Raw genomic sequence first — 25051 nt, 5'->3', positions numbered from 1 at the left:
AAGGGACGAGAAGTATAAGAAAAATTTTGTCTAGAAGATAAAAAATGAAATTAGAAAAATCGACATCTTTTTCGATGTTTGCATTAAAATAAAAATTAAATAAACAAAAAAATAAAAAATCTACTCTCACCATTTTCTGAAAAATTTAGTTCTGAATTTTTCAACAACAAAAATTCTAAAATCGGTGCATAATTGCGTTCTAAATGTCATTTTGAACCTCGTTTTCCGATTTCACCCCACTGTGTGCCGCCCCGCCAGTGCTGAGTGTTAAGCTAAAATTTGTTTTTAAAATATCAGAAACGTAGCAAAAAATTCTTCTTTTCTCCACAATGTTATTCACTGCTTGAAGTTTCTAAAAACATGATTATCTCATTTTTTCGAACATCCACATTGCACTTTTCTCATTTTTAAACATAATAGAAACAATCATATTGAGCCTGGTAAAGGCAACCTAGCAGGGTGCATCATTTTAACTTTTGCCGGTTTACTATCTGGTTTACACAGCTCTTCTGCAGACAGGCAAGATTTCAAATTTATCCACTCTGTCCTGATGCAATTGATTGCCCTTGACTTTGAGGATAACGTTAATGCATTACTTTCGACTGGTAACGTGTGAAACACTTCTAGCCTGAATTAAAAAATCATTCGTAAAACGGATGATAATTGATGGCTGTATACTTTATTAAACAGTTATTTCTTCATTCCAATGGTAATAATTCACTTGATTCAACTTCGAACATATCCACTCTTGAGCCCTAGTATGAGCCCAATCAATAGCTGCTTCTGTATAATGCTCATTAAAGAAAGCATCTCTATCATGTGTGTTTAACCAAATAGGATCCAGGAGTTCAAGTACGACAACTTTGCGATACGTGTTCAAATGAGTCTTTTGTAAACGGTGAGGTTTCAGCTCTCCTGTAATTCCTACATGCCATACATTACACTTAAGACTTATTAAAGCAGGGCGAGTAATGACGATGTAAGGATGTATTGCAAATCCATGGCCAACAGTCACTCTCGACCTTTTGATATCGACTCTGGTGGGATTATTAAAACGCACTTGCCTTAGATTTTGTCGAAGTAAGGGTTTTAAGTATGGCAGCTGTGTACGGATCCACTCATGAGCCGTATCGTTAGCCCAGACAGTAGCTGACACTTTATAACCCTCAGCATTGAGAGCACCAGGTACAGGATTATCCAACATCATAGGATCTTTCAGTTGAATCACAACAAGTTTAAGAGCTAAGTATGGGTAATGTGTTTCTACTCGTTGAGGCTCAAAAAGTGCTGAACTTTTCATGTACGCTAAAACTCGAAAGTTTCGGTTCATATAGGCGGGGCGCGTCATGATGAAATAAGGATGTATTGCAAAACCAGGGCCACTAGCATCACCATAAATAATGTCGACTTGGGTGGGATTTTCCAAATTCACTGCACTTAGATTATATGCAAGCAAAGGTGGCAACTCATCTGATGATGGAGATGAACTTCCGGGTGGAAAATTCTTTCGAATTCGATGTCTGGGAGAAACTAATGATGAATCTGCAAGAATGATACAAGTTATGTATTTTATTAGTATCATTTGAAAGGTAACCTACTGGAAATTTCGACATGGTAAACTGCATTCATCTCAATAGGTTTCTGCATTAATGACCCATTATCTTATTTAGAGGAATCTGTATTATCATCAGAGATAGTTACCATCAATCAGGGTAGATATCATTCCACAATCGGTAAAAATAGAAGTCAACATTATCAATCAAGTTGACTCTTCAAATAACAGTAGATACTTAACGTCATTTCAGACTAGATGGCAAATAAATTATAAAAGTTTTTAATGTCATGTGACGGATGGCTCACGTGACCAGATTTCTATCTTACCGTTAGCTTTCTTATTTCCCAAGTTATTTTCACACCAATCGCCACATCGAGTTGAAAATGTGGGTTAATAAATAAGAAGCAATAAGAAAGGTGGGTTTGGTCCTAGAGTTTAATAATTGTAAAAAAAGAAAAAAAATTATTTACAACAAATCACTTTTTTCATAATTATACAAATTTAGGACCAGACCCACCATTCTTAGTGCTTCTTGTTTAATACCCCAAATTTTTAACTCGATGTGATGTTTCGTTTGAATATAAGTTGGGAAATAAAAAAAGTGATGGTGAGGTAGGAATCTGGTCACGTGAAAAAGTCAAAAAGACCTACTCTCTTTGCTTAGAAAAGAATTTAATTTAAAAAAATTTTAATACTTTTTTTTCATTTATTCGGAAATGACGTTCAGTATTTTTTGATGATTGAAGAGTTAATTTGATCGATAATATTGATTTCTAGGGAATTTTAAAACATTTATTTAAAAAAATTATTTTTAATTATAGAAAAAAAAAAACAATTTTCTACCAAATAGTTGACTTTCTTACTAAATTATTCTACTCTCGAGAAAAATTGACGAATTTTCTAAACAAAACAGTTGAATTAACAAATCCAAAATTAAAAATTTTTGTGAAAAAGTTAATTCTATACGAAAAAAAGAAGAATTTCCAACAAAATACAAAAACTCTCAATCAAAAAGTTGAATTTTCAAATACATTAATTTTCACTAACCTAACGAATTTTTACCTGAAAAATAATCATTTTCGAAAAAAAAAATTATAATGCCAAAGTAATTTTTCAACAAAAAAACGGATATTTCAACTAAACGTTATAATTACCAACCAAAGAGATTCATTTTTAAATAAAATTTTGAATTCTATAAACGAAAAACGCATTTTTAAGGAAGTTTTTTCTACTTTTAAACCTCTTTGTTAGATTTTTAACTAACAAAATGAATTTTCAAACAAAAAGATTAATTTTCTGCCGGAAAATGGCTGTTTAAACAAATTCAAAAATTTTCAACCTACAAGTTGAATTTTCAACTAAAAAAGATTAATTTTAAAACAATAAAATTAATTTATTGCAGAAAAGACGAACTGTCAATATAATTCAAGAATTCTTAGCCAAAAAGTTGAATTTTTAAGAAAGAATTTTTTCACTTTTTAAGAAAACAGATCAACCTTAAACCCTAGATGTTAGATTTTTCACCAAAAAGATTAATTTTCTACCGAAAAAACGAAATTTTAAGAAAATTCAAAAATTCTTAAACGAAAAATTTTAATTTTTAAGAATGAAAGACAATTTTTTTTATTTCTATGAAAGTAGCTCTACCTTAAAACATAGTTGTTAAATTCTTAGCTAAAAAGGAGAATTTTATACCAAAAACAAATTAGTTTAACTTTTAATTGCACATTCTTGAATTTTGAACTAAAACAGATAAATTCGCAACGAACAATGTAAAAAAATTTTCTATTATAATTCAGAAAAAATCAGAACTGATTGAAGTAATTTATTTTTTTTGTATTGAAACTTAAAACTTGGAAGTATTTTAAACATTGTATTTACAACAAAATAGATGCATTCTTAATAAAATACTTCATTTTTTACTAAAAAAGATCAAATTTGGTTGGAAAATTTATCCTTTTGATTAAAAATTGAACTACTTTGGTGACAAATTTAGCTAATTGATTGAAAATTAATTTTTTGTTTGAAAATTTATTTCTTTAACTAAAAATGAAATTATTCTAATTCGATTTGTAAATCTATATTTTTTAGTTGAAAATTGAAAACTTTTGGTTGAGAATTAACGTATTCTGTTGAAAGTTTGCCTTTTTTGGTAGAAAATGAATATTTTTGGGAGAAAATTCAACTACTTGATTGAAAGTTGAATTGATCTTTTCCGTTAAAAATTTTAATATTTTGTTGAAAAATCGTTTTTTTTTTGTTGATAAATTAAATTGTTACCTAAAAACCTGACCATTCCAGTTAGAGATTAAAAAGTTTAGTTGAAAACGTATTTCTTTGGTCGAAAATTCGTTTTTTTTTTAAATAAGTTGAATTTTTATGAAAGAAAGAATTTTTTAATTTTTCAAGAAAATAGTTTTAACTTAAAACCTAGTTGTTGAATGTTTGTCCAAAAAGATAAATTTGTTAGCAAAAATATTAATTTTCTACCGAATATATCGAATTTTTAAAGAAATTTCAAGAATTCTGAATCAAAAACTTTAATTTTGAAAGAAAAAAGATACTTTGAAAAAAAAGTTCATTGGATACCAAAACAGACGAATTTTTAACAAAATCCAAGAATTATGTACCTAAAAGTCGAGTTTTCAACTAAAAAAGAAGAATTTTTTAACAAAAGGGTTAATTTATTAGGCAAAAAAAGACGAATTTTCAATAAAATTCAAGAATTCTCAATCAAAAAGTTGATTCTCCAACTAAAAGCATGAATTTTTAAACAAAAAGTGGACTGTTATCTTTTTTTTTGTTTGCATGATTTTAATCTAGATAAACACCAAAAATTTGGAATTTTGTTTTTGTTTATCCCGGGGTCCTAAATCATAATCCTTGTAAAACAGCTTGGTTTAATTAAGATTAGGAATGATTGGTCATATTTTTAAGTAGCGGAATTTAAAAAAATTTAACAAGTTAAATATTATTTCACTTACCAGCATTTTCATCAAATGAAACCACCAGTTCTCGAAACAAAATCGCAGAAAATATCAGGAGGCTCAAAACAAATATTTTTCCCATTTTTGAAAGTAACTGTTAATTATAGAATGAAACTGGTAGTCAAGAACAAGATAATTCAACTTTTATAAATAAAGCTTGTTTACGCTGCTAGAAAATTTAATGACTCTTTAGGTTCACCCGGAAATATATTTGATTGGACACACTGAGATTTTATCAACAATGTTTCAAATTAATGGAACAGTTAACAAATGTTTGGAAAAATATTTTTTTACATTCTCATCATTTTTAATTGTTTAAGCAGTTTATATTTGTACACATTTTTATTATCAAATATCAATTGCGCCTCAAAGCGCTAAACCGACGAAAAAGCATTTTTTCAATACAAAATGAAAATTTCGGATTATGTTTGTTTTTAGGTTTATATAAATATCATTTTCCTAATATTCCTAAGAAAATTCAAAAAGATTTCCCAAGATTTAAGATATTTTAAATCAGAATTTTGAATCGTCAGGAAAAAAATGAAAATTTATTTAAGAAATTTCATATACGGAGCTTAAAGAAATTTTAAGAAAAATTTGAGTTGGTTTAAAAGATATTTAGGAATTTAATTAACACAACTCTTATCTTCGGAAATCTACATTTTTTTCTAAATTATTGCGAATACTTTTAAATTTTTGATTCTTTTATGAATTTAATTTTGATGAGGCATTTTTAGAAATTATTTTAAATTTCTTAAAATCGTTTTTAATATTCTTTAAAAATTAATTTTTGAAAATAGAAAATTATGTTCTTCGAAGGCTTTGTTCAAAATAGTAAAAAATCTACATTTTCCTTTACATTTCTTCAGCTGTTTTCAAGCTTACGTTTATTTTTGAATTTTTTCGAAACTTCTAAATAACTCCTAAACTTACTGAAATTGTTCTAAATTTTTATAATCTTATAAAATTACAATATTTTTATTTAAAATGTTCCGCATTATTTTTCGATCATTTTTAGGAATGTTTGAAATTCTTTTACGATTTTTCCTTAAAATTATTTTTGGAAAATAAAAAATCATTTTCAATTTTCCCAAAAAACATACGGGAAATATTTTGTTTACTGGTGACGGAATTAATTTTTCCTTTAATGGGCGATTAAAGATTTTTGTTGCCGATTTATCGTTTTTATGGAAAATGCGTTCTTATTCTAGTTAAAAAATAATTAATTTATTTAAAAATTTAACTATCACAATTGATGAATCATCATTTTAGTTGCATTTTTACGTTTTTGATTGAAATTTTAACTAATTTATTGGATATTTTTATTATTTTTTTTCAAATGATAATGTAACTATTCCATTTTTTCTGGAACATTTTTTTTTTTAATCTAAATTTTATCGATCTATTCGGTGGCAGATTTTTTATTTTAGGTTATTCTTATATTTATTATTTACTAGTAATTTATATGTTTGGTGGAAAATTTAAGTATTTTTTTGGATATTAATTTTTTTCGCTGAAAATTTTATTTTCCATTTTTTTAAAATGAGAATTTATCTTTTTTAGTTGGAACTTGAACTATTTGTTTTAAAACTCGTTTATTTTGTTGAAAATTCCTGGTAAAAATTCAGTTATTTTGATGAAAATTTAACTTCTGGAATGAATGTTGAATTCCTTTGAAAAAATTCTTTTTGTTGTTGAAGATTCATAATTTTAGTCGATTTTCCATTTCTTTGGTTGAAAATTAAAATGGTTAATTGAACATTCGTCTTTTTGATAGAAAATAAATGTGTGCGGGTTGAAAGTACAACAGTTTTGCTGAAAATTTGTCTTTTAGTTAAAAAAATTTGTTGTTAAAAGTTGTACTAAATTGTTAAAAATTAATTTTCTTTTGGCAGTAGATTCATTCATCACTTTCTTGTTTAAAACTTCATATTTTTGTCTAAGAATTCATCTTTGTGGGTATAAATTCCAGAAATTTGTTTAAAAATCGTCTATTTAGTTTAAAATTTCATTAATAGGTAAAAAATATCATGTTTTTGGGCGAAAATTCAACAATTTTTTTTTAATCGTCGTTCTGGGTAGAAAATTCATCTTCCATTGTGGAAATAACCTTTTCTGGTTGAAATAGGTAAATTAAAAGTTTTTTATTTCGTTTATTAAAGATACTGTGTTGAAAATATTTCAAGAATAAAATTCTGTTCTTTGAATCTCAGAGTCAGGGAAAATGAAAAGTTTGTAAGAGATAATGCAGGGAATTTTTTTTATTCAGTTTTGGGGCTACTCTCGTTGTATACTTTCTTGAATAGTAAATTCTTGGTTTTGACCACTTGAATTCAGCGTTTGAATTCATTTGAATTCATTTAAATTGCAGTTCAATTCTTTCCAATTCTGTCTTCTTTTTAATTATTTTTAATTCCTTGTAATGATTTTAAACCTTACAGATTCTTCTAAATTGTTGTATCTTCTTTATTTTTTGCGCGTCATCCCAACTTCTGGATAATTCGAGCGCTTGTTCGGTTTTTCTTTCCGAGCCTTTAAGGCCATCTGACGAGAGGGTCACGTGACCGAACCTGGTCTTTGATTTTTCTTTCCCAACTTACGTCTAAACGAAATGAGTTATCGCTCTGAAAGTTTGGGAAATGAAAGAGGAGGTAATAAAGTCCATGTCTCTGCTGTGTTCCGGTGGAAATTTTGAGAAAAATTTTTTTTTGTAGAAAATACCAGTGGAAGTTTTCTTTCCTAACTTACGTCCGCACGGAATGAGATATCGTCTTAAAAATTTGGCACGATACATAGAAGGCATGCAAGAATTTGTCTCTGGTCCTAAATAATTAGAATAGTGAAAAAAGTTTTTTTTTTAATTTCTATTTTGGAGAAATACCGATCGTGCTGTCGTCAAACCCTGCAAGCAATTTGCAATGTTGTTAATGGGCTAGTTATGAGGTTTATATTTATCAAAGTGGGATAAAACAACAAAAATCGCTCACGAACATTATGCACCAATAATGCAAAAACTAATGTTTGCACTTGAAATGCAAATAAACATATTTGGTCTGACATACGTATCAGTCTGGTATCAGCTGTGTCAAAGCAGCACTAGCGCAGCGAGTAGACAACTTCGAACTTCTAAGGTCTGTGGGCAAAGCAGATTGCATGATTACCGTAAGAGAAAGTTAAAAGTCAAACTTCTGCTGTAAAACCTAAATGTGTCCGGCGATAATCATTATTTGCATAAATAAACTTTTTTCTTCCTCCAACTCTTTGCAGGGCCACAAACGATCCTTTAATATTTATTAAAATTTCCTGAAAAAAATTTTCGCGTTATTTAAACTTTTATTTTTCAATATGGGTGAAAAATATTGATCTTAGGGCTAACTTGATCAGCTGTTACACTCATCACATGGCCTTAATGGAACGTTTATAACTTGTAAACAAAATAGAAACAATCATAATGTGCCTGATAAAGGCAACTTAGCAGGGTGTGTCATTTTAGCTTTTGCTGATTCACGCTTGGGTTAACGCAACGCTTTTGAAGGCAGGTCAGGTTTCTGAGGTTTACATAGTTCCCAGATTCGAATGATTGTCCTTGAAATCACTGGTAACGTTAATGCCCTACTTTCGACTGATAACGTTCCAGACACTTTTATCTTGATTTAAAGAATAATTGTAAATTGGATAATAACAGAAGGCTGTAAACTTGTTTAAAGATCACTTTGGTTCTGAACATTGTGTGATTTGTCATGCTGATCCTAAGCAAGTTCCTCGATTTCAATTTTGATGACGCAGATGATTTTGCCATCTATGAATCCACTCTTGAGCCCTTTCACGAGCCGAAAGCAGTAGCTGCTTCGTGGGGCTACAAGAGCATTGCGTGCAGTATTTGTTAACATGATAGGATCCATAAGTTCAAGTAGGGCAACATCTAGATCTTTGTTCACGTGAATATGCTGTACACGGTAATTGTCGTACTGTCCTGTAGTTTCATCAAGCGTTAGAAGAGCATACTTACCAATTATTAATTTAGGGCGCGTTATGATGACAAAAGGATGCACTGCATACCCACGGCCACCAGTAGTACCCTTTTTTTTTATTTCGACTCTGGTGGTTCAATCAAAACGCAGTTTAGTTAGATCTTGTCGAAGGAGGGGTTGCCAATGCGGTGTTAGCTGATCACGAATCCAAATTGTTAGCGGGCCTTCATAAATCCACTCAGCAGCCCCTTGAAAAATCTCACCAACGATGCCATGAGTTTGAGGATTATCCAACATCATAGGATCTTGAACTACAATCACAGCAACTTTGAGATCTAAATTTAGGTGATAAGTTTCTACACGTTGAAGTTCCCAATTTCCGGATTCTCTATGAAGAACATAAATACTAAAAGGTCCATGTATTTTTGTTCGTAGTATATTTTCTGAGGGCGTTACGATAAGACTATGATAAAACTCTTGATGATTCTGCAAGAATGATACAAATTGTGTTATTCATTAGTGTCTTTTGAAGGGTATTCAATTGAAAATTTTGACGTTCAAGCTGTGTAGACCCCTACGTCAGAAGCTAGGATCGCGTCATTGTTTTGTCGGGGTTTCAGGCGTAGTGACTCCAAACAAAAATTTAGTGTAAATAGTGGTTTTTTTAATTAACAATTTAACAATTATTAACTATTAAAATGAGCCTTGAATAAAAAAAACCGTTTCATTATAGGCATCCACGAAATTGCTTAGTATATTATTTTGAAATACACCAAACTCTCGCTTTCAGTCCAGTGTCGGGGGTTGCCTTCAAATAGCCGTGGACTGATTTTGGGGCGATCGAAACGTAAACAGTGAGGGCCACCTGACTCGCTTCTATTTGGAAATGTCGCTTAATTATCTGAATATCTTCAAATTCCCTGAATCATATGAATTCTTTGAATTCGTTAAAAATTCTTGAATTTTTCTGAATTCCTAGCATTATTTTGAAGTCCTGAAAACCCCACGAAGTATTTAAAATCCTTGTGTTTTTGAAATTCCTTGAAATATATCAGATACTTAAATTCGTGAAATTTTTTGTGTTGGGGGAATTCCCTGAATTTCAAGGACTTGAAAATAAGCAAAAGAATTCAGAACAATTGAAAGAATTCAGAGAATTTCGGCAATCAAAAAAATTCAGAGAAGTAAAGTATTTCAGGGAATTTCATCTATTTCCTTGAATTTCCTTTAAATTCTTGGAATTTTGCTGCATTCCTTGTATTCTTTGAATTCTGGTGAATTCTTTTAATTCTTCTAAATTCTTTTAATTCTTCAAAATAATTTGAATTCTTTGAATTCATTTGAGTTTTTTCAATTCTTTAATTTATTTGGAATGGCTTGAATTTTCCTGGATTTCTTGAATTATTTCGAATTCTTTAAAGTTGCCCAAGTTATTTTAATTTTGCAGGATTATTTGGTTTCATCTAAATTCTTGTGAATTTTTATGATTTCTTTGATTTCTTCCGAATTTTTTAAGCTATTGTGAATTCCTTGAAATCTTTTCCATTTTTCCTAATTTTTTGCATTGTTCTCAATTACTTTTATTGGCGTCTTGATATTATTATGATTTCTTTGAATTTTTAAAGTTTGTTGAGTTATTTGAATTCTTCTGGATTCTTTGATTTCTTCTGAATTCTGGTATTTCTTCCGAATTGAGTTATTCTTAATTTTTTTAATTTCTCTGAATTCTTTGAATTGAATTCTTAAAATTCTTCTGAATTCTTGGAATTTATCGAAAGTCTTTGAATGATCTACATTTTTCGAATTACTTTGAATTCTTCTTAATTCTTTGAATTATATTATAATTCTTCTGAATTCTTTGGAATTATTTTTATTTTTCTGCATAATTTGAAAGTTTTTGGTATTCAGAGATTTTCATGAATTTGAGGAATTCTGATAATTTAGGAAACTTCGAAGAATTCATAAGATTTTGAGGAAGTATAATGCAAGTAAGGCATTCAAGCGAATTCAAACTAATTAAAAATAATATTATAAACCAGAGAGTATTAAATACTAAAAATGTTGACTATTGATCACGTATAGGTACTAAAGCAAGGGGTCAAATGAAGAAAAAAAAAACAGATTATATCTTTTAGAGTTTTAAACGACCAACTATTTGCCCTCATTTTTCCGAATTTCTATTTTGTATATGTTTTTTTTTGCTGTATAACCATTTACCATAATTTTGATTTTTCCTGTTTTTCAATTTTTTTGTAATTTTTATTCTCTCGAGTCATTTTATAAAAAATGTAATTTCCATTACATATAGATTCGGAAAAATAAAATTGATGAAAAACTAAAATTCGGAAAAATCAAAATAATGGCAAATAGTGAGTCTATACAATAAAAATAATGTAAAATAGTGATTTGATCTAATAAAAACAGTGTAAAGCAGTATTTAAAAAAAATTAATTTGTGGCAGATAGCAGTCCAAAATATCGTATCTTTATCAGGAAGCTTTGGGCTTATTTCCATATTTTTTTATTTGCATAGCTCTAGAAATGAGATAGTACTCTATAAGGGGACCCACATAGGAAATTATGTTTAAAAAACTTATATGGAATTCTGCATGGAGTGCTGAATCAATGCTTAGTTTTTGAATTTTATGAAATGGTCCTATATGGAATCCCACATAGGATTCTACTTTTTTAGAAAGAAATATTTGTTACAAAAAATCTTGAAGGGGCAGAAAAACTACTGCGCAGTTCTAGCTGTTATAGGAAACTATCGTAGCTTCCCATATGGTTGAAAAATGTCATGTCAGAACCTTGCAAACATAACAAAATTAAGAAATATTTTTTTTTATTACGTTTAAAATTTTAAGCAGCGGAAGTAAAAGTTAATTTTTTCGAACAGGTCTGATATTATTTAACTTACCAGTATTTTTATTAAACGCAACCACCATTTCTGACAGAAAAACCGCACAAATTATTAGCAAACTCAAATTAAATATTTTTCCCATTTTTAAAAGAAACCGCTCAATTAGAAAAAGAAACTGATAATGAATAAATAGACAGTGCGAATTGTATAAAGCAAACTTGTTTTCGTTGTTGTGAAATTCCATGATCATTTGAGTATTTGAGTCAAATATGCCCTTACTATTTTTTCTGGTTAAAGTCACCAGATTTCTGGTTAATTTTACCAGAATTCTGGTTAATTGAACCAGAAAAAATTGTAAGGGCATATTTAACCAGAATTCTGGTTGATTTAACCAGACATTTTTCTGAGTGTATACATTTTTTTTTACCAAATAGCATCACCAATCATACCTTATTTTGTAAGTTTATTTCTTAGTATGGTTTTAGGGTAAGGGAAACCACCGCAAAGTAGATATTCATTAATTATAAGAACCAATATAAGTAAAATAATTCACTCTGTACCTATAATTTTCCTAATTTTCTTGAGAAAATTTCTTTTTTCGAAGATTTTAAATATGATAAATGAAAATTTCAAAAAAAAGTTAATTTTCAAACAGATAGTGCGATTTTCAAAATGAAAAAATGAATTCTCAACCAAGAAGATTAATTTTCTGGGGAATAAGATGAACTTTCAACGAGATAGTTAATATTTTAAACTATATATTCATATATTTATTGTTGTTCAGTGTTTATATTTAGATATTTTAACATGAACTAAAATTTTGAATTGTCAACAACAGAGATTACTAAAGAAATTTAAAAGAGCTTAAAATCAAATGTAAAATCCTATTTAACGTCCAACAAAAAAAGAATTTTTTTTTGTATGGTAAAATTTTTATCTTTTTTCAAATTGCAATAAGAACATTTCATGGTAGTCGTCGAAACTTGGTCGTTGGATTCTTGTTTTTTTTTTAGGAATTCTGCAAATTAACAAAAATTATTTTTCAACGAAGTATTTCAATTCTTTATCCGTTTTTTGAGTCAATAAAAAAAAGAAATTTGAACGAAATCATAATTTAAGAGAAAAGTAATTTATAATCTAAATAAAAAATTCTGATAATTATTTAATAATACGTTTATTTGTTATATTTCTTAACATTATATAAATCTAACTTTCCTAAGCTTATTGATAAAATTTAAAAAAAAACGTTTAAAAGTTCATTTTTCTCGAAAAGTATCTCGAAAACATATAAAAACTTTTTTTTGTATACAAAATTTAAAGAAATTTTAGGAAAAATTGCGTCAGTTCAAAATATATTTAAAAGTATTATGCATTTGGAAGAAAGTGAAAATATCATAAAATTTAGATTTTTTATAAATTTTTAAAAATATTTTTAAATTACAAATCCTTTTTGAAATTTGATTTTTTCGACATTTTTATTAATTGTTGAAGAGTTTTAAAATATTTATAAATATTCTTTAAAAATTAGTTCCTAAAATATAAAATGAGTTGCTTTTTAAATTTTTGAATGAAAAATAATTTAACAGAATATTTCACAATTGCATTTAAAGATTCAGTACTTCCGTTGAAGGTTTATCTCGCTGATTGGAAATTAAAATAATTTGTTTAAAACTAGCTTTTTTTAAATTAATTTTTTAACTTATAATGCAATTATTCCATTTTTAGTGGAAATTTTTTAAAATTAAAAATTCAACTAAAAATATAACTGTTACATTTTTTTGTTAAAAATGTATTTTATTAGCTAAAAATTCATATTTTTGCATAGGAAACAAATCTTCTTCAAAAACGTCTTTTGTCTTAAAAGTTCAATAATTTGATGAACGTATTTTCTTTTTTGACTATTTGGTCAAAAGTTAATCCATTTTGTAGAAAGTTCAACACATTTAATAATAAAAAACTGTGTTGAAAACTGAACTTTTTGGTTAAAAATTTAATTATATCTTTAAAAAATTGTTGTTTTTTGGTGGAGCGTTTATTTCACAAATGACTATTTAACTATGGCAGTTAAAGATTAATAATTTTAGTTAAAAATTCATCTATTTGTTTGAAAAGTTAACTATTTTGTTAAAAATGCGTTTTTTAAGGTTTAAAACGTATTTGGTAACTGAAAATGGAACAATTCTATTTTTGGTGGAAAATTTTTCTTTCCTACCTGAAATTTTGTTTATTTGGATAAAAGTTTTTCTATTTGGTAGAAAATTCAACAGTTTTGTTAAAAGTTATTCCTCTTTGGTTGAAAATTCGCGTAATCTAGTCCCAATCGACCGTATTTCCAGGAGTTGTTTTCCCCTAAAATATTTTATAGGGGTGCGATTTGAGAAAAAATAATTATTTTTAACCAGCCTATTTTCCATATTTTTGTAAGGTCTCCAAAGTTCCTTGTTTAATCTTACTTTAATATTCTTTTTTTAAACACCATTATAGTTTTACTGCCATAACTTTAACACGTATAAGAGATTTTTCTTCTCGCAAATGTGAGCCGAACAAACATAATTATTTAAATATTCTCCACCCATTGTTCATAAAATCTATTAAATAGAGATGTTGAAATTTCTTTGCTCAAATATCACGTTTTACTTAAATCCGTGAAAAGAAAAAATCCATTACACGTAGACACTGTATGATGTCTCACTTTATTCAAGGCCTTTTCTCTCGGAATGTCGGGAATGCTTCAAACCCATTATATTACTTCATAATACTTAGTACTAATCTTAACGACTTTAGAATTACTCTCCCTCTTTAAAGTCATCATTAAAAATTACATCACTGAATAAGAAGCTTCATTTTCGTTTAGTTGACCGCCAACTTCTCTTCTTTGCAGGACTCTGAATCAGTGGAAGACCTTACGATTCCCGGTTCCACACCTCAGAAACCAAGTGAGTAATCCCACCTTTATTTTTAACTCTTTTTTAAACATTTTTTACCATTTTTGCATTGAGCAATAGTTTTTTTTTTAACAAGAGTAAAATTTTCGAAAACAATTATGCATTTCGAGAGAGATATGATAGAAAAATTATTCGTGGAATGTGTCACTGCCTATATGCAGAAGCAGTGATGCTAAAAACAATTTTTTTCTCGGTGATGAGCACGAATACACTGATTCACACAATAATCACACTTCTCTTTTTATCTTGCTTCAGTCACTTTAAGCTCTTTGTTATGAAAATATTTAACTGACAGTGTGCATATTTTACATTTTTCTTTTAAAAACTTTAAGATTACAAGAAATGTTTGAATAACATTCACAGGTGTTTTTTTTTATCAATTATGAGATAAGAGATTTAGATTATAATCAAATAGATTAGCATTAATAGATAATAAAAGTCAATTAGCTTAATTATTAAAAAAGTTTTTTTAATGTGGACCAATTTTTATTGAAAAATAAAAAGGTGTTTCCACGTTAGAGGCAAAATTGAAGTCATCGATTTTGCGATTTTTGGTTTATTTTGTTGTGTTAAGGATACTTAACAGTGGTGAGAAACGATTTTCCAAAATTTTCGTTTGTTCTAATGATATTAACAATTGAAAATTCAGGTCCTTTTATTTTAAAGATTTCTTATCTTCGTATCTGTAAAATGGTGAAAAATTATGCAATGCTACCTTTCAGTTTAAACTTTTTTTTTAAAGAAAAAAAAAAGAATTTTCTTCTCTGAGCAACATTATCATCATACATGTCTTCATACTTCTTCTGCTCCTCCTCCCCCTGCTTCTCTTCTTCTTCCTCTTCCTCCTCATCCTCCTCCTCATCCTCCTTCTTCTCCTCCTCCTCCTCTTCATCCAGACAAAGTGTTGATGAATTGAGGCCAAAAGAAAGTGTTTTTTGCCTCTCGTGTATAATGGTGAAAATGGGGGTTAGACACTTATGCAATGCTACCTTTCAGTTTAAAATTTTTTTAAAAATTTTTATTTCTATGAGGACATGTCTTCATACGTCTCCTCCTCAACCTCCTCCTGCTCCTCCTTCTCCTCCTTCTTCTCCTCTTTAACCTCCTCCTTCTCCTCCTCATCCAGCCAAAGTGTTGTTAAATTGAGGTTAAAAGGAAGTTTTTGGTCTCTTCTGTAAAATAGTGAAAATGTATGCAATGCTACCTTTCAGCTTAACCTTTTTTTTAAGTAAAACAAACAAAAAACGATTTTTTTACACGAGGATCATTATCATCACACATGTCTTCATACGTCCTTCTCATCCTTCTCCTCGAGCTGCAGTGTTGTAGAATTGAGACAAAAAAAGTTTAATTAAATAAAAAAAATTATGTATGCTTGAGGAAATTTATGTGGAAGTTAAAAAATCTAAAAGTGACACCATACAAATAATTGAAGTAGACTTTTCTGTGGATTGCCATTAAAAATTCAATTTTTTTCAAAAAATAAATAAATAAAAAGACGCTTACGAGTTATTTAAGTTTTTCAGTATCGGTGAATAAAAATTAAGCTAGTACCGCGAAAATCAACCGGGAATTCCGGGAATAGCATTTCAGGGGTTTTTACAATAGACTTTGGATAACGATTAAAAATTGGTCTATTTTTTGCAAAAATAAACACTTTTTCTCTAGATATGGGTCCAGATAAAAAAAATTTGTTCTGAAAAGCTGACTCGGAAAATAAAAATTAAAGATTGCGATATCACAGTATGAAAGAATTTTTTGGCCAAAAATACGAAAAAAATAAGAATTGCTTTTTCAATAAATGATAATAATTTTAAGAAATGTTAATGGTAAAAGGTTGAAGAAAAAATATTACTACGTTAAATTGTATCTAAATTTAAATTAATTTTTTTTGAAATTGTTGTATGAAAAAAAGATGCTTGGAAAAAGCCATTTCACCAGAATGTATATTGGACTTTTTAAAAATTTTTCAATAAAAAAAAAACACGTTTTGGATTAAAATTTTGATTATCGAGTCCTGTGCCGCATTTCTTAATTTCAATTTAAGATAATTTTAAATATTATTATTGAAAAACTTTCTTAACCCGATGATCTACTGTATGTTGAAAAACAATACTTAAAAATGGTGTTTTTTTGTTTCATAAATATACTGCTATGCAATGAATGAACGTAAATTTTCGTAAAAATAAAAAGTGTAGAAGCAAATGCAACTTATGATACCAGACGCAAAGGAAAATAATTTTTGGACCCAATTATACTAAAAATATTACCCCTAATCGTGAAAAACTAACTTTTATAGGGGTTAAATTTTAAAATATATTATTTTCCACTTTCGACTGTTTTATATAATTAAATTTAAAAAAATGCGCCTTCTGGTACCATGAGTTGCATTCCTTGTAAAACAGTTATTATTTTTTAACAATTTAACGTTAATTAATTGTTTTAATTATTTTTGGCATGCTTAAGGTCCCAGGACTAGAGTTGGAAGGTAGTATGCCATAAAGCCCAAACCCAAAAATTTTCGAAAATGTGATTATTGAGTCAAGTAGTTAAATAAATTATAATACCCATCCTGGCGAAACAATTTGAAAAAATTATTTTTATTTTTTGTTCGCATGTCATAAGGGTCCAACTAAAAATTCAATGTGGGCCTCTGATCGCGATTATTGTTATTATACATTTATTCATACATCTACTGCGCTTCCTCCTCCTCCTCTTCCTCCTCCTCTTCTTCTTCTTCCTCTCCCCCCTACTCCTCCTACTCCTCCTCATGATTACAAAGAGAAAATAGAGTACAAAAAAATAGTTAAAATTATCCTATTCAACGTCCAATAATCAAGTCAATGTATAGAATTCCTGAAACTAAAATTAACAATATAACGACCAAATTTGTACAACCACCATAAAATGTTCCTATTGTATTATAAGCAACGAAGCTATCCCTAATTTGATTCTCGTGTATCAACAGGAGAGCATCGTTGTTTCGTTGCTGTTCCTACCTGTTAAAATTTTTCTTACCTTCATTAGGGTGCTGTATGAGTCCCGAAACGTTGATGAATAGTTTTTATAAACGTTTTTTTTAAATTTTGATGTGATAATAATAAAAATAAAAAAGGCGAAAGAAATAAAAAAATAGAAGGAAAAGGATTTGGTTGGTTGCTTTCTCATTTTTCTTTTCTCTTTTTCATTTTTGTCCAATTTTCTTTTCTTTTTTAGGATTTTTTTTAAAGAGGATCTTTTTTCAAATATCAATAGCAACATTTTATGGTGGTTGTCCAAATTTGGTCAATGGATTCTTAATTTTATTTTCAGGAATTCCATAAACTAACAATACAGTTGTTATTCCTTCAGTATCATAAGCCCTAGAAAATATAAAAGAATGAGAAAAATCGATGTCTTGAGTTTTGTCCATGACATGGGACGCTCTAAATGTAAATTTGCACACTGTAAAATTTATTAATTATAATTTCCCACAATCTTTTTACACATTTTTTGCACTTAACAGCCAAGCCGCACGTCACAATCACGAACGGCACTATTTTCAATGGTACCTCGACCCCCATCAAAGATAAATACGCCAGTGATGAAAAAGAATTGGGAGACATGATGGCTGATTTTATTCAGCACAAGTATCAAGTCTCCGACACAATGACTAAAATAAGTCACGATGAGCCTGACGACGACGAGTTCAAAAAACGACAGAAAATAATCGAAGACGCCAACAGATTAGTTTCTGGTAAGTAGATGCATGAAAACTTGGGATTGGTGGGTTGAGGGGCCGTGCTTTGCCTAGCAACAAAATTTACCAGCAAAATTAAACCATGTTCTTTCTTTTGTACTCTCCCTAAGCATGGTTATCTCAAATATGTGTGGGTAAAATCTCAAATCTTCGGATATGTTTGAAAATATATACAAACTTGAAAAAAATTTCGAAGTTGTATCCTAGGATTGAAAATTTCCCCTGCACTGGAGCTTTAATATGAACTATGTTCTTTCTCAATTTTAGCTGATCAAATCAAATTATATTTACAAATTATAAAACAGAACAAGAGATCTGGTAAATGATTCGGAACATGATTCATATTTCGATGTTAAAACTGTGCGGATTTGAATCAGGGCCTAACATTTTGCGAATTCGGACTACACCCTGTTTGCATGAAAGGAAAAAAAAACGGTTTTCAACTGTATTAATGACAGGCTTTGAAAGCCAAAGTATTCTAAAATGAGGGTTATTATGAACATTTTTCGTGAAAATAGGGGAATTAATTATTTGAAATAAAATTATTGCGCTTATTAAATTATATTTAGTCTGAAGCGCTTTAAATTCTTATGAGAATTATTAAATTTTCATATAAATGATTAAATTTTTAACAAAATCTCTGATTTTTAAGCAAAAAGATTAATTTTAAAGTAATAAGTTTAATTTACTACAAAAAATACTAAATCGCAACAAAATAGTTGAATCCCCAATTAAACCAGATTAATTTTTAACAAAAAAAAAAGAAACATTTTAAAAATAAAAACACAAATTTTTAATAAAATAGTTGAATTTTCAACCAAAGACAACTTTTCGATCAAGAAATAAATAAAATGTCAAACAAATTGCTGAGTTTTTATGCCACAAATAAGAATTTCTTACAAAACAATCGAACAGAATAATTTTCAGCTAAAAAATTCAATTCTTCACCAAAAATATAAATGTTTTACACAAAATATATAAATTTTCTTGTCAGAAAGATGAGTTTTCAGCAAACTAAGTGATCTTTGAACCAAATAGTTAAATTTTTAATCTTTAACAAAAAAATCAAATTTTTAAGACACTTTTTTTAAGTTTTAGCTCAACCTTTACTCAAGTAGTTAAGTCTTTAAACAAAAAAGATGAATTACTACAAAAAAATATAATGTTTGATAATAAAACCCAAAGCGATTTTTATTATAAATCAAAAATAGTTGAATTCATAAAAATAAGTCGAATTTGCAATAAAGTAGTTGAATTTCCAAACAATGAAGACTTTTTAGTCTAGAAAAAGAACATTTGCAACCAAATTTTAAAATTTTGAAGTAAAAAAAAAAGAATTTTCTACAAAACGTTTGAACAGAATAATTTTCAGAAAAAAATTGCAATCTTAACCAAAAAAATGAAATTTTTACCAAAAGAGATTAATTTTCAAACAAAAAAGACCATTTTTACTCAAAATAAGTTAATTCTAAACCAAATTGTTAAATTTTTAATCTTTAACCAAAAAATAAAATTTCTAATAAACTTTTTAAATAATTTAGTTCAATTTTCAGTCATGTTATAATAAAAATTACATAAAATTTCACATATTACATGAAATTACATAAAAAATACATAAAAATGTAATAATAAAAAAGTTAATTATTTATGAAAAATATAATGGTTCATTTTTGACCAAAAGAGATTTTTATTTTCAATAAAAAACAGTTGGATTTATGTAAGAAGACAAATTTTCAATGAAATAGTTAACTTTTCTACCCAAGAAGATTTTCTAGTCAAGAAAGGAAAACAAAATTCAACCGAATTGTTGAATTTTAAAGGCAAAAAGGCTCATTTTCTGCAAAACAGCTGAATTTTCAATCCGAAAATATTAATTTTTAACATAAGAGTTAATTTTTAACTAGATAAATCAGCTTTTAATTATACAGTTGAATTTTCACAAAAATGGATAGATTTTTGATAAGAAAATTAAGTTTATATCAATGAGTAAAAATTTTCCACAAAATAGTTAAATTATCAATATTATATACAATATCATTGAATCTTCAACCAAAAAAGAATAATTTTCAAATAAACAATTACATTTTGAACCGAAGCAGATGAAATATGTACCGAAAGATATCAATTTTATAATCCAAAACACGAATTTCCTTTTAGCCAAGTAGTTGAGTTTTGAACCAAACTAAATTAATTCTCAATAAGAAATAATTAAATTAATCCATAAAAAAAATTTTTATTAAAATAGTTGAATCCTCGACCAAAAAAAATGAATTTTTAACCAAGCAGATGAATTTTTAATAAAAAAAGATGAAATTCCTACTGAGGAAAGTCAATTTTAAAATTTAAAGTACGAATTTTCAACAAAATAGTTGAATCGTCAACCAAAATAGGAAATTTATGAGTCTTCAACAAAAATAATTTTTTATTTAAAAAGTAGTTAGTTGAATCCCAATAGTTGAATTTTTAACAAAAAATATTTTTCAGTGAAGAAAGAAATCAATTTCAACCAAATTGTTGAATTTTTAAGCCAAATGGACGACTTTCTAACAGAATAGTTCAACATATTATTTTTGAACCAAACAGTTGTATTTTTAACCGAAAAGATGAAATATCAGCTAAAGAAACAAATTTTCAAACGAAAAAGATAAATTTTTCACTTAAACATAATAATTTTCAAATAAACAATGACATTTTTAACCGAACCAGATGAAAATTCTACCAAAAGAAATTAAATTTTTAATACAAAACACGAATTTTCAACAAAATAGTTGAATCTTTAACCGAAACATGTAAAGTTTAAACGAGGAGGTATTATTTTCGAGCAAAAAGGAAGAATTTTCAACTATGATGGTGATTTTTTGACAAAAAAAGAATTTAAAATAGCATTTTAGATCTCAGTCAAATATTTGCGTCTTCGACTAAAATAGATTGATTTTCAATGAGTAACAATTAAATTCATCCAAAAAAACGAACAATTAAGCAATTAAATTTTTAATAAAAATAGCGAAATTCCTACGGAAAGAGATCAATTTTAAAATTTAAAAGACGAATTTACCACAAAATAGTTGGAAAATCAATTTTCAACAAAATAGTTAAATCCTTAACCAAAACAAATTAATATTTAACCAAACAGTTGGATTTTTAACCAAATAGAATCAAATTATTACTAAAAAAGATAAATTTTAAAATCCAAAAGACGAATCTTGTACAAAATAATTAAATTTTCAACAAAAAAGATTTTTCATTCAAGAAAGAAAAAAATATCAACCAAACAGTTGTATTTTTAAATGAAAAGATTAAATATCAGTTAAAGAAATACATTTTTAAAACAAAAAGGCGAATTTTCAACAAATGAATATTTTTCGGACAAGAAAAAAAAATTGAATTTTCAGAAAAATAGTTGAATTCTGAAATACACCAGATAAATATTTATAAAATTGTTTAATTTCCAATCGGAAAGATTTAAATTTTTAACTAGGAAGATCAATTTTCTACGAAAAAGATGAATTTTCAACGAGAAACAGTTGAATTCGTTCAGAAAGATGAATTTGCAACAAAATAGTAAAATTTTAAAGCAAAAGAGGGTTTTTTCTTTCCGTGAAGAAAAAAACTCTGAAACAATTGTTGAGCCTCTCAGTGAAAAAGACAAGGTTTCTATAAGAATGTTGAATTTTTGACACTAATGTTAATTTTTAACAAAAAAGGTGAATTTTCAGCTGAAAAAATGACTTTTTCAACAAAATTGATTAATTCGCAAGAAAAATCAATTAAATTTTCTAATAAGTAATGAAATTTTCAACCATAAAGGAAACTAACTGCAAAAACAATAGTTTTATTTTCTCATTGATTGTTATTAATTCAGTTTGTATCGAAGTGAAAAATCGCGTAAAAGTGAAAACGAGAGTAATAAAATAAAAATTTGGATTCCTGACTCAAAACAATAAAAATTTGGATTAATTTTTAAATCCGAACTACTTAAAATTTTAGGCCCTGCTTCGACTGTGTATCTTTTGCGAAGATACGCGGATTTCTTTAGCTTTCCGACTGTAACCACTTGAATCGTTGTTTTTATTTATCACTAGCAGGTTCTGGAAGCAGATGCAGTTCTCTCCGTGTTTTGAAGCTTGCTTATTTGACTCAATAACAAGTTTTTTCTTGGCTTTCAACGATTTTTATTTCTTCTTACAATAAGAGCCTTAATGCGCATTAAGAGAGTTTTCTGATTTATTGACCTACTAATATGCTCTTGGACTATTTCACTTCAATAATTTTTTTCAGCCAGGTTGCGCTACAATTTTTTGGCGTTGCATGTAGAGTCTGTGTGGGCACACGGAGCAGCTGTCATTTATAGCGATTTGTCGTTAATGTTTGATTTTTCTTCTTTTATTCATATTTTCAAGAATTATTAATAATACTAAAATCAAAGGCTGGAGTTTTGACAAAAATCTGCAATCGATCTAACGATTCACTAATAGACTTTTTAAAAATTAGAGTATGTACAATCTTTGATGATCTGCCAAATATTAAGTTGCATAATAATAATTGGGGAGCGGATTAGAGCTCTGGTAATGTTAGCTGACGAACGCAGCTCGCATCTCACGCCTGAGAGCCGTGTTGCGTTCGTCAGTTAACGTCACAGTGTCTCTGATTCGCTCTCTGATAATAATCAAGGACATTCAATATAATCAAAGCGCAATCAAATATTAATATGAAAAAAATTGTGGATTAAATGTTTTTACGAGTCTTTTAAAGATACAAACAGGCCTGCGATTGTCAAAAAATAACATAATTGATATTTTTTAATTGTTATTGCTATTATTTTATTGATAATAATGTTTATTATTTAAGAAAAATGCTTAAAAATACATTAAGTAACAAAAAACTGAGATTAAAGAAAAGAACTAAAGCGACTTTTATGCAAAATTGCAAAGTGCCCTTACGAAGAAATATTATAAGAATATCAGTATAGGACCATAATGATATTCCCGTAATGAATTTCATATAATTTTTTCGAGGTTGTAGGAAATATATTATACAAAATCATTATACAGGATATCACGAAAGGCCCGGGAATGTGATGAACTTCATTTTGACCTTGACGATGACCTTCAAAGTTTTTTCAAGGTCAACCTAAAACAATCTCCCTTTTTACATCGGTAGTAGATAAAGCGGGAAATTGTACGTTCAAATATGTACCCAGATCATAGATACATTGCAACCTCGGAAGGTCACTCAAAGGTCATTAAAACGTAAACAAATTTTGCATACCTTTAGGTCAATGTCAAATTGGACCACAGATCTGAGTGCATATTTAAAAGTGAATATTACAGCCCTATCGTTTGCCGATATAAAAAAGTGGGTTTCCAAACGAACAAAATGACCTTGAAATTACTTTGAAGGTCACCATCAAGGTAATGCTTAAGGTCACTACTGAATACGCCTTATTAAATTTGGTAACTTTGCTGGTTGCGAAAAAAATTGAATAGCTTCTATTTCCAGAGGTATGCAGACTTTGTTGAAGTTTAAATGATCTTGAAGGGATTTTCAAGGTCAACTTAAGGAAAACATATAAACCCCCTTTCTTACATCGACAATCGATAGAGCTGTCATTTGAACATAAAATTTCCCGCTATATCCACTGTCAATGTAAAAAGCGGTTTCCATTTTTTTTCAATTTGAGCTTGAATAAACTTGGAAGGTCATCGTCAAGTTCAAAATAAAGGTTACCATTAAACTCCTCGTTGAAAGTCACTTCACGAATGACCTTTGCCTCCTTGAAAAATATCTTACCTGAGGAAATATTCAGCAATATTATTGAAGGAAATAATGTAAAAAGTATACCAGTCACAGAGAAATGATTTTTAAAAAACTGAAAATAACATATCTATAAATAATAATTTAAAAAATATTAATTCCTTCACATTAATTTCTTGAAATGTTTGTAAGCCCTAAAAATTCTTTTGACATCCGTTTAATAATTAAAGGATTCTTTTAAAGTTTTCTAAATTTGTTCTTATCCCTTGAAATCTTTGGAAATAAGTAAGATTCATTAAAGTAAGTAAACATTATTCAAAATCTCTTCAATATAAAGTAAACTGAATTTCTTCATTGAAAATTCTCCTAAAAAATCAACTTTCGAGTCCCGAAAAATCTTTGAAGTATTTTGAAATCTGAAATCTTTGAAGAGTCAATAAAATACTTTAAATCTTAGAATTTTTTCAATCTCTTGAATCTCTGTGGAATCTTTTTATCATAATTTTAATCATATTATTATTAAATCATATTAATAATTTTTAAATCTGTAGAAATTTCTGGAAATAAGGTTTAAATTCTCTACAAAATTTTACAAGTCCCTAACATTCAACTTAAAATCTTTGGAAATTCTTCAAAGTTTTTTTAAATACCTTACAATTTTCGAAGTCTATTGAAATTTCTTTTTTTTTAAACAGCAAAAAATTTCCTAATTCAAGAATTCCTAAATCCTTAGAAGTAATTGAATTCATGAAAGAATTTGAGCTTTAAAACCTTTAAATTTTGTGTAATTCTTTAAAACATTTTTAATTTTTTTAATTAAACTAAAACCTGTAAAATCGTTTGAAAATTTTAAAGATCCTTCTTAGATCTTTCCGTATTTAAAATCCGCGGAAATCCCTTAAAATAATTTCAAAGTTTACGATAAGTAAATAAATCAATCATTGGTTTGTACTTTCTATATTTTTGCATCGATATTTCAAAGATTTTAACATTAGCTATTTCCATTCTGATTTTCTCATAGTTATTTTAAATAATGATTGTTCTAGAATTTGATAAAAGTTATGAGAATTTTTTACAGGAAAATGATTATAGGTCTATACATAATTTCCTATAATATTGTATCGTAAGGGTGTAATGTACACATCAGTGAGTATCAACCAGGTTAAACAGTTTTTGAATTCTAGAAAGCCTTAAAATTAAAAAATTAAAAAGAAGGGAATGCGTTCTACTTCTAATAAATA

General features: G+C 28.1%; 1 protein-coding gene across 14 annotated transcripts in view; it reads left to right on the top strand.

Annotated features, from left to right (window-relative positions):
* The window catches only part of LOC117179162 (ankyrin-3-like), a 645468-nt gene that overhangs the window by 573726 nt on the left and 46691 nt on the right, over positions 1-25051 (top strand). For all 14 annotated transcript variants that reach the window (XR_004467875.1, XR_004467874.1, XR_004467873.1 and 11 more), the window contains 2 exons: positions 14254-14308; positions 17823-18053. Coding sequence is in view for 11 of the 14 variants with exons in the window: in XM_033370872.1 (XP_033226763.1) it covers positions 14254-14308; positions 17823-18053 (286 nt within the window). In the remaining 3 variants the exon portion in view is untranslated. The remainder of the gene's footprint in view (positions 1-14253; positions 14309-17822; positions 18054-25051) is intronic.

The sequence above is a fragment of the Belonocnema kinseyi genome, chromosome 8 (genome assembly GCF_010883055.1).
Source record: "Belonocnema kinseyi isolate 2016_QV_RU_SX_M_011 chromosome 8, B_treatae_v1, whole genome shotgun sequence".
Lineage (NCBI taxonomy): Eukaryota > Metazoa > Arthropoda > Insecta > Hymenoptera > Cynipidae > Belonocnema > Belonocnema kinseyi.
This window is presented reverse-complemented; position numbering and strand designations above follow the sequence as displayed.